This window comes from Xyrauchen texanus, chromosome 7 (genome assembly GCF_025860055.1).
Source record: "Xyrauchen texanus isolate HMW12.3.18 chromosome 7, RBS_HiC_50CHRs, whole genome shotgun sequence".
Classification (NCBI taxonomy): Eukaryota; Metazoa; Chordata; class Actinopteri; order Cypriniformes; family Catostomidae; genus Xyrauchen; species Xyrauchen texanus.
The window spans coordinates 1,669,394-1,681,000 of NC_068282.1; the positions used below are offsets into that span (position 1 = coordinate 1,669,394).

Below are 11,607 nucleotides of genomic sequence, written 5' to 3' on the forward strand. Positions count from 1 at the left end.
TAATAAATTATATGCATTATAAAGTATAATTATAAACAAACTATATAAAATAAAACTATAAATCATAAACTATATACATTATAAAGTATAATTATAAACAAACTATATAAACTAAAACTATAAATAATAAATTATATGCATTATAAAGTATAATTATAAACAAACTATATAAAATAAAACTATAAATCATAAACTATATACATTATAATGTATAATTACAGTGAGGAAAATAAGTATTTGAACACCCTGCTATTTTGCAAGTTCTCCCACTTGGAAATCATGGAGGGGTCTGAAATTGTCATCGTAGGTGCATGTCCACTGTGAGAGACATAATCTAAAAAACAAAATCCAGAAATCACAATGTATGATTTTTTAACTATTTATTTGTATGATACAGCTGCAAATAAGTATTTGAACACCTGAGAAAATCAGTGTTAATATTTGGTACAGTAGCCTTTGTTTGCAATTACAGAGGTCAAGCGTTTCCTGTAGTTTTTCACCAGGTTTGCACACACTGCAGGAGGGATTTTGGCCCACTCCTCCACACAGATCTTCTCTAGATCAGTCAGGTTTCTGGGCTGTAGCTGAGAAACACGGAGTTTGAGCTCCCTCCAAAGATTCTCTATTGGGTTTAGGTCTGGAGACTGGCTAGGCCACGTCAGAACCTTGATATGCTTCTTACAGAGCCACTCCTTGGTTATCCTGGCTGTGTGCTTGGTCATTGTCATGTTGGAAGACCCAGCCTCGACCCATCTTCAATGCTCTAACTGAGGGAAGGAGGTTGTTCCCCAAAATCTCGCTAATACATGGCCCGGTCATCCTCTCCTTAATACAGTGCAGTAAGCCCTGTCCCATGTGCAGAAAAACACCCCCAAAGCATGATGCTACCACCCCCATGCTTCACAGTAGGGATGGTGTTCTTGGGATGGTACTCATCATTCTTCTTCCTCCAAACACGGTTAGTGGAATTATGACCAAAAGTTCTATTTTGGTCTCATCTGACCACATGACTTTCTCCCATGACTCCTCTGGATCATCCAAATGGTCATTGGCAAACTTAAGGCGGGCCTTGACATGTGCTGGTTTAAGCAGGGGAACCTTCCGTGCCATGCATGATTTCAAACCATGGCGTCTTAGTGTATTACCAACAGTAACCTTGGAAGCGGTGGTCCCAGCTCTTTTCAGGTCATTGACCAGCTCCTCCCGTGTAGTTCTGGGCTGATTTCTCACCTTTCTTAGGATCATTGAGACCCCACGAGGTGAGATCTTGCATGGAGCCCCAGTCCGAGGGAGATTGACAGTCATGTTTAGCTTCTTCCATTTTCTAATGATTGCTCCAACAGTGGACCTTTTTTCACCAAGCTGCTTGGCAATTTCCCGTAGCCCTTTCCAGCCTTGTGGAGGTGTACAATTTTGTCTCTAGTGTCTTTGGACAGCTCTTTGGTCTTGGCCATGTTAGTAGTTGGATTCTTACTGATTGTATGGGGTGGACAGGTGTCTTTATGCAGCTAACTGACCTCAAACAGGTGCATCTAATTTAGGATAATAAATGGAGTGGAGGTGGACATTTTAAAGGCAGACTAACAGGTCTTTGAGGGTCAGAATTCTAGCTGATAGACAGGTGTTCAAATACTTATTTGCAGCTGTATCATACAAATAAATAGTTTAAAAATCAAACATTGTGATTTCTGGATTTTGTTTTTAGATTATGTCTCTCACAGTGGACATGCACCTACGATGACAATTTCAGACCCCTCCATGATTTCCAAGTGGGAGAACTTGCAAAATAGCAGGGTGTTCAAATACTTATTTTCCTCACTGTATAAACAAACTATATAAACTAAAACTATAAATAATAAACTATATGCATTATAAAGTATAATTATAAACAAACTATATAAAATAAAACTATAAATCATAAACTATATACATTATAAAGTATAATTATAAACAAACTATATAAACTAAAACTATAAATCATAAACTATATACATTATAAAGTATAATTATAAACAAACTATATAAACTAAAACTATCAATCATAAACTATATACATTATAAAGTATAATTATAAACAAACTGTATAAACTAAAACTATAAATCATAAACTATATACATTATAAAGTATAATTATAAACAAACTTTATAAACTAAAAGTATAAATCATAAACTATATACATTATAAAGTATAATTATAAACAAACTATATAAACTAAAACTATAAATAATAAACTATATGCATTATAAAGTATAATTATAAACAAACTATATAAACTAAAACTATAAATAATAAACTATATGCATTATAAAGTATAATTATAAACAAACTATATAAAATAAAACTATAAATCATAAACTATATACATTATAAAGTATAATTATAAACAAACTATATAAACTAAAACTATAAATCATAAACTATATACATTGTAAAGTATAATTATAAACAAACTATATAAACTAAAACTATAAATAATAAACTATATGCATTATAAATTATAATTATAAACAAACTATATAAAATAAAACTATAAATCATAAACTATATACATTATAAAGTATAATTATAAACAAACTATATAAACTAAAACTATAAATCATAAACTATATACATTATAAAGTATAATTATAAACAAACTATATAAACTAAAACTATAAATCATAAACTATATACATTATAAAGTATAATTATAAACAAACTATATAAACTAAAAGTATAAATCATAAACTATATACATTATAAAGTATAATTATAAACAAACTATATAAACTAAAAGTATAAATCATAAACTATATACATTGTAAAGTATAATTATAAACAAACTATATAAACTAAAACTATAAATAATAAACTATATGCATTATAAATTATAATTATAAACAAACTATATAAAATAAAACTATAAATCATAAACTATATACATTATAAAGTATAATTATAAACAAACTATATAAACTAAAACTATAAATCATAAACTATATACATTATAAAGTATAATTATAAACAAACTATATAAACTAAAACTATAAATCATAAACTATATACATTGTAAAGTATAATTATAAACAAACTATATAAACTAAAACTATAAATCATAAACTATATACATTATAAAGTATAATTATAAACAAACTATATAAACTAAAACTATAAATCATAAACTATATACATTGTAAAGTATAATTATAAACAAACTATATAAACTAAAACTATAAATAATAAACTATATGCATTATAAATTATAATTATAAACAAACTATATAAAATAAAACTATAAATCATAAACTATATACATTATAAAGTATAATTATAAACAAACTATATAAACTAAAACTATAAATCATAAACTATATACATTATAAAGTATAATTATAAACAAACTATATAAACTAAAAGTATAAATCATAAACTATATACATTATAAAGTATAATTATAAACAAACTATATAAACTAAAACTATAAATCATAAACTATATACATTATAAAGTATAATTATAAACAAACTATATAAACTAAAAGTATAAATCATAAACTATATACATTATAAAGTATAATTATAAACAAACTATATAAACTAAAACTATAAATCATAAACTATATACATTATAAAGTATAATTATAAACAAACTATATAAACTAAAACTATAAATCATAAACTATATACATTATAAAGTATAATTATAAACAAACTATATAAACTAAAACTATAAATCATAAACTATATACATTATAAAGTATAATTATAAACAAACTATATAAACTAAAACTATAAATCATAAACTATATACATTATAAAGATATATAATTATAAACTAAAACTATAAATCATAAACTATATACATTATAAAGTATAATTATAAACAAACTATATAAACTAAACTATAAATCATAAACTATATACATTATAAAGTATAATTATAAACTAAAACTATAAATCATAAACTATATACATTATAAAGTATAATTATAAACTAAAACTATAAATCATAAACTATATACATTATATAGTATAATTATAAACTAAAACTATAAATCATAAACTATATACATTATAAAGTATAATTAAACTAAAACTATAAATCATAAACTATATACATTATAAAGTATAATTATAAACTAAAACTATAAATCATAAACTATATACATTATAAAGTATAATTATAAACAAACTATATAAACAAACTATAAATCATAAACTATATACATTATAAAGTATAATTATAAACTAAAACTATAAATCATAAACTATATACATTATAAAAGTATAATTATAAACTAAAACTATAAATCATAAACTATATACATTATATAGTATAATTATAAACTAAAACTATAAATCATAAACTATATACATTATAAAGTATAATTAAACTAAAACTATAAATCATAAACTATATACATTATAAAGTATAATTATAAACAAACTATATAAACTAAAACTATAAATCATAAACTATATACATTATAAAGTATAATTATAAACAAACTATATAAACTAAAACTATAAATCATAAACTATATACGTTATAAAGTATAATTATAAACAAACTATATAAACTAAAACTATAAATCATAAACTATATACATTATAAAGTATAATTATAAACAAACTATATAAACTAAAACTATAAATAATAAACTATATCCATTATAAAATATAATTATAAACAAACTATATAAACTAAAACTATAAATCATAAACTATATACATTATAAAGTATAATTATAAACTAAAACTATAAATCATAAACTATATACATTATAAAGTATAATTATAAACTAAAATTATAAATCATAAACTATATACATTATAAAGTATAATTATAAACTAAAACTATAAATCATAAACTATATACATTATAAAGTATAATTATAAACAAACTATATAAACTAAAACTATAAATCATAAACTATATACATTATAAAGTATAATTATAAACAAACTATATAAACTAAAACTATAAATCATAAACTATATACATTATAAAGTATAATTATAAACAAACTATATAAACTAAAACTATAAATCATAAACTATATACATTATAAAGTATAATTATAAACAAACTATATAAACTAAAACTATAAATCATAAACTATATACATTATAAAGTATAATTATAAACAAACTATATAAACTAAAACTATAAATCATAAACTATATAGATTATAAAGTATAATTATAAACTAAAACTATAAATCATAAACTATATACATTATAAAGTATAATTATAAACTAAAATTATAAATCATAAACTATATACATTATAAAGTATAATTATAAACTAAAACTATAAATCATAAACTATATACATTATAAAGTATAATTATAAACAAACTATATAAACTAAAACTATAAATCATAAACTATATACATTATAAAGTATAATTATAAACAAACTATATAAACTAAAACTATAAATCATAAACTATATACATTATAAAGTATAATTATAAACAAACTATATAAACTAAAACTATAAATCATAAACTATATACATTATAAAGTATAATTATAAACAAACTATATAAACTAAAACTATAAATCATAAACTATATACATTATAAAGTATAATTATAAACTAAAACTTTAAATCATAAACTATATACATTATAAAGTATAATTATAAACTAAAACTATAAATCATAAACTATATACATTATAAAGTATAATTATAAACTAAAACTATAAATCATAAACTATATACATTATAAAGTATAATTATAAACTAAAACTTTAAATCATAAACTATATACATTATAAAGTATAATTATAAACAAACTATACAAACTAAAACTATAAATCATAAACTATATACATTATAAAGTATAATTATAAACAAACTATAAAAACTATGTAAACTATAACTTTAAAAATAAACAAAAAATATATAACAAATGTCAAACAATATAAATTATTAAAATAAACACAAACTATATAGAAAATATGAACTGTGAACTGTAACTATATAATCTATAGACTATACAGAAAATATTAATATATATAGATATATAATATATCTATACAGAAACGATATACTATTACTATAAACAAACATTATAAACTAAAAACTGTAACTTCAAACATAATATACAGTACATGTATATAATATAAAGTATAAAAAACGATATAACTATAACTATAAACTAAACACACTCTATATAATCTATAAACTATACAGAAACTATATATAATATTACTATAAACAAAATATATAAATTATAAATATAAACTAACAAACTTTATAAACTATCATACATAGAGTAACAAATGCTATATAAACAATAGACTATTATTCTAAATATTATGCAAAGTAAATTTTCAATATTTTAGCAAATATTTGTGTTCAGAAATGTAAAGCACATCACAAACAGCTCAAAGTGACATTCAGACATGTTTGTGTGACTTTAGTGTCCACACATGTTTGTGTCCACTGTATATCTGCACATCTGTATTCTGCTGCAATCATTGAGTCAGTGAATAATCTGAGAAAACACCCGCAGACAGATGGCCTGAGAGAGAGACAGAGTAATAAAACAAGAGGAGAGACAGATGAGATGTGTTGCTCTGTAAAGCCCCGAGACCAAATGACATCACTCTGAGTCGATCTTTATTTGATTAAAAGGAAGCTGACATTCACATATGCAGTACGTGCGTGTGTTTGATTAGCGGCAGCATCCGTCTCGAAGGGTTCTTCTTACATCATTGAACATTCATATTAATGCAATAGATGCATGTTGTGTTAAAGCCCACATGGTTAAATCATCAGCCAAAAATCTGTCCTCTGTGGAGCACAAACTGAGATTTTAGACGCTGCTCTTTTCCATACAATGAAAGCATACAGTGAAACAGGGGCTTTCAAGCTCCAAAAAGGACAACATAAAAGGATCGCACGTAGTACATATGAATTATGTGCTATATTCCAACCTAAATTGAAGTCGTTGTTCACTGAAAATCTTCCCCTCAGCATCAGCTCTCAAATCTTATTTGTGCACATTCAAACCTGGTGCATCGCAATCGGCCACAAGACAGAAAAAACGACGCGTTTTATGTTATTTACAACTGTGTTTTGTTAGTTATTAACAATTATTATGATATTCGTGTCCTTTTTAGAGTAGAGTAGTGTGAACATTCTGCTAAACATCTTTAACGGGGTTTGGAACGACATGAATGTGAGTTGACAGAATGTACATTTTTGGGTGAACTATTCTTTTAACTCTTCCTCTTTGTTCTGTTTTCAGTTGCTCCGAGTGTTTCCTGTTCCCATTTTCTATTTTTGTTCCCCTCTCTGTCTTTCAGTGAGTAAGACAAACTTATCTGTGCATGAAGACAAGAACAGAGTTCCATATGTGAAGGTGAGTTGAATCATCATGGAGTTGCTTAGAGGACAAGGCAGGAAATGCATTCCCTCACATTAAATACACCATGTTCCCCTTCTGTTACTCACTCGACGCTATGCGTCGATGTAGAGACACTAGGGGTCTCTCTTGAGAGCCTCGGTTACCTCTTATCTTTGAGAAAAGGCCAATGAGAATTGCGAACAGAATTTGCATGCCCCTCCCCTGGACATACGGGCATTTTTTCTTCAGAGCCGAGCGGTTGTGTTTCAGCGAGCCGAGTAAACCCACTGCTGAGCATACGCTGTTGGAGATGCGGCGCATTTTCAACGGCTTTTCTCTTCTTCTGCACGCCAGCGCAGGCTACGCCCCTGGGTGCTTCGACAGCCCTCTAAAAGAGTAAACACAGTGATTTTGAACGTCTTTTTAAACGTCTTGCATCTTTCTCAAGATGACCTTCCGTCTTTGTGTCATTCCTGGATGCGGTCGTTGCCTCTCCGCTTCTGATGGCGGAGCTGGGAGCTGCCTCACATGTCTGGGCAGCGTTCACACTGAGGCAACGTTTGTGGATGGTGGTGGTGTAGTGGTCTAAGCACATAACTGGTAATCAGGTAATCAGAAGGTTGCTGGTTCAAGCCCCACAGCCACCACCATTGTGTCCTTGAGCAAGGCACTTAACTCCAGGTTGCTCCGGGGGGATTGTCCCTGTAATAAGTGCTCTGTAAGTCGCTTTGGATAAAAGCGTCTGCCAAATGCATAAATGTAAATGTAAATGGATGGTTCAGGTTCTCACTGCGAGAACATGACCATGGCAACGTTGCGGTTGCGGCTTTCCTTCTTCTGGGGGAAAGCCACTCTAGCCGCCCCCCGTGTCGCACCTTCTACCCACGGGCCTGCTCCCATGCTAGTTACGTCGCGTCCCCATCAGGGATGAGGGGAACTACATGACGTCTTTTGGGGCGTTGGGGAAGGTTACGTGCAGTCTGATGTACCTCTTATTACGCGACGTGTAACGGAGCCAGCTGGTAGATAGATGTGCAATGTGTACAAACCTCACTCTCCTGACCTCAAGAGGTGCACTAGCGACTGACGCTAGAGACTATAGTCTTTAGCCTCCTTGTTAGCGGACCCGCTTCCCACGCGTTCGAGTCCCATTCGAGCGGGCGATCAGGACCGGTTACAATGGTGCCGTGACCGGATGGGAGTGAGGTTTAGTGGGGTGAGTGTAACGGAGCCAGCTGGTAGATAGCTGTGCAGTGTGTAAACCTCACTCTCCTGACCTCAAGAGGTGCACTAGCGACTGACGCTAGAGACTATAGTCTTTAGCCTCCTTGTTAGGACCCGCTCCCACGCCGTTCGAGTCCCATTCGAGCGGGCGATCAGGACCGTTACAATGGTGCCGTGACCGGATGGGAGTGAGGTTTAGTGGGGTGAGTGTAACGGAGCCAGCTGGTAGATAGCTGTGCAGTGTGTAAACCTCACTCTCCTGACCTCAAGAGGTGCACTAGCGACTTACGCTAGAGGCTGTAGCCTTAAGCCTCCTTGTTAGCGCACCGCCTCCCACACCAGAGACGCTGTTCGAGTCCCGTTCGAGCGGGCGATCAGAACTTAAGACGCACGCTTCCTCTTTTTATACCCGTATGTCCAGGGGCGGAGCATGCAAATTCTGTTCAGCCAATTCATATTGGCCTTTTCTCAAAGATTAGAGGTAACCGAGGCTCTTTAGGCATCACCGATGAATCCATGAACACATTATTGCCCACATTTACACGTGTAATGGATAATCATAAACACGCTCCGTCCAGTCCCAGTGAGAGAGGTAATAATAAGAGGAAGTAAGAAAGACACTATTAAGTGTATGTGTTGTAATTAAGCTATATCTGTAACAATGATACATGTAACAATCGTTTGATGATTGGACGATATTGAGTGTGAAATGAGAGTTTATGCACTAATGACTCGTTCTATACATTGTTTATATGTGTTATATGTGTCTAAATATGTCTCCAATGGGATCTCCAGCAGCACCTGCCATTAAAATGAAACGTCACAACTGTCTGAATGTGTTTGCGCAGGGCTGCACGGAGCGTTTCGTCTCGAGTCCTGAAGAAGTGATGGATCTTATAGACGAGGGCAAAGCAAACCGCCACGTCGCTGTAACAAGTTAGTGTTTCAAATGTTACTATCGGAGATAGTTTATAAGGTATTATAAGAATGGTATTTTCTGTGAGGGTTGTGACTGCTCATCAGTGATGATCTGAGATCAGTGTTTCAATGAGTTCTTGTGTGTCAGATATGAACGAGCACAGCTCGAGGAGTCACAGTATCTTCCTCATCAACATCAAACAAGAACACGTGGAGACCGAACAGAAACTCTGCGGGAAACTTTATCTCGTGGATCTGGCCGGAAGTGAGAAGGTATCACCGATCATGTGTGTGTGTGTGTGTGTGTGTGTGTGTGTGTGTGTGTGTGTGTGTGTGTGATCTGTGTGTATCCAGGTGGGCTTTCAAGAGCATTGGAAGGATTTAATGATATATTTGTACATATAATGAGGGTTTCTTCCACTTTAAGCACTTTCTGTGGATTTCTAGAAAGTAAAAAATTTAAATCATCGTATTTTCACACTTTTGGCTGAAATGACGGCCAATGAAAAGTGATATTTCACTTGATTTGTCTCATATTTCATCTCAAGCGTGCTCTTCACTGACTCTTTTATCCACTTGGTTAACACGTACACAAACTTTTGAAAAAAACGTTATTAGGGGCAAAATAGTTTTGTGTGTTGGAAATGACATCACAACTGTGGGACAGTCGTAATTATTGAAAAATTGTAATCATTTTCACACAATAAATATTGAAGTTTTTTCTGTTTATTTCTCTCACATTTACATTTATTCATTTGGCAGACGCTTTTATCCAAAGCAAAAGAGGAATACATCTTAAATGGTAAATTTAAGCTTATATAGCGCCTTTTTTAACCTTAGCTGTGTATCATTCACTCATTCACACACCAACAACGGCAGAGCTGCATGCAAGGTGCTAGCCTGCCATTGGGGTTCAGTGTCTTGCCCAAGGACACTTCGGCATGTGGAGTCATGTGGGCCGGGAATCGAACCGCCAACCCTGCGATTAGTGGCCGACCCGCTCTACCGCCTGAGCCACAGCCGCCTATATAAGGAGACAGCAGTACGAAAAGTGGCATATTACAAAGTTTCACCAGCACTGAAAGTGCAACAAAATCATGGAAAAGATGTGTTTTTAGCCATATATTGAAGACAGAAAGTGCGTCAGCTTCATGGATGGATTTGGGAAGGTCATTCCACCAATGTGTTATGATGAAGCCGAAAGTCCGGGAAAGTGTTTTGGTGCCTCTTTTTGGCACTTTTCCACGGCACGTTATGGTTCGACTCGACTCGATTCTGCTCGCTTTACATTTCTGAGGTTGTTTTCCACTGCAGTTTAGTGCCACATCAACGTGGGTGGGATTATAGGCTGATCGTCATAGTTGCTCCGCCTATACTGCCATGACATCATCTTAAGCACAACACAAACATTACTGACCATAAACAATAACATGAGCGCTAGCTGTTAGCGACTAGCTCATTGTGCTGCATAAAGCAGTTGTTGCATGGTGATTTTACACAAGTGTAACCGTTAAATTGGTTGTTTTAGAAGATTTCCAGTATCTGCTCAACTAAAAGTGAAGCTCTTTAACTCTCAAAGCTTAAAGGTCCAAAAAAATTGGTTTAAAGGACATATAGACAGATAGGCAGAGAGACAGACAGACAGTAAGATAGATATCTAAACAGACAGAGAGACAGATGATAGATAGACAGACAGACAGGCAGTAAGATAGCTATCTAGACAGACAGACAGGCAGACAGGCAGACAGACAGACAGACAGTAAGATAGATATACAGACAGACAGAGAGACAGATGATAGATAGACAGACAGACAGACAGACAGAGAGACAGATGATAGATAGAAAGGTAGACAGGAAGACAGACAGACAGACAGTAAGATGGATATACAGACAGACAGAGAGACAGATGATAGACAGACAGACAGACAGACAGAGAGACAGATGATAGATAGAAAGGTAGACAGGAAGACAGACAGATAGACAGACAATAAGATAGATATATAGACAGACAGAGAGACAGATGATAGATAGACAGGAAGACAGACAGACAGACAGACAGACAGTAAGATAGATATACAGACAGACAGTTAGATAGATAGACAGACAGACAGACATACAGTTA

The 11,607-nt window shown here is 31.5% G+C and overlaps 1 protein-coding gene across 1 annotated transcript in view; it reads left to right on the forward strand.

The window, feature by feature from the left end:
• Positions 1-11,607, forward strand: part of kif5ab (kinesin family member 5A, b) — a 61,234-nt gene that overhangs the window by 20,795 nt on the left and 28,832 nt on the right. Inside the window, exons 6-8 of the mRNA XM_052130803.1 lie at positions 7,303-7,358; positions 9,416-9,503; positions 9,634-9,758. Of these exons, the coding sequence (XP_051986763.1) occupies positions 7,303-7,358; positions 9,416-9,503; positions 9,634-9,758 (269 nt within the window). The remainder of the gene's footprint in view (positions 1-7,302; positions 7,359-9,415; positions 9,504-9,633; positions 9,759-11,607) is intronic.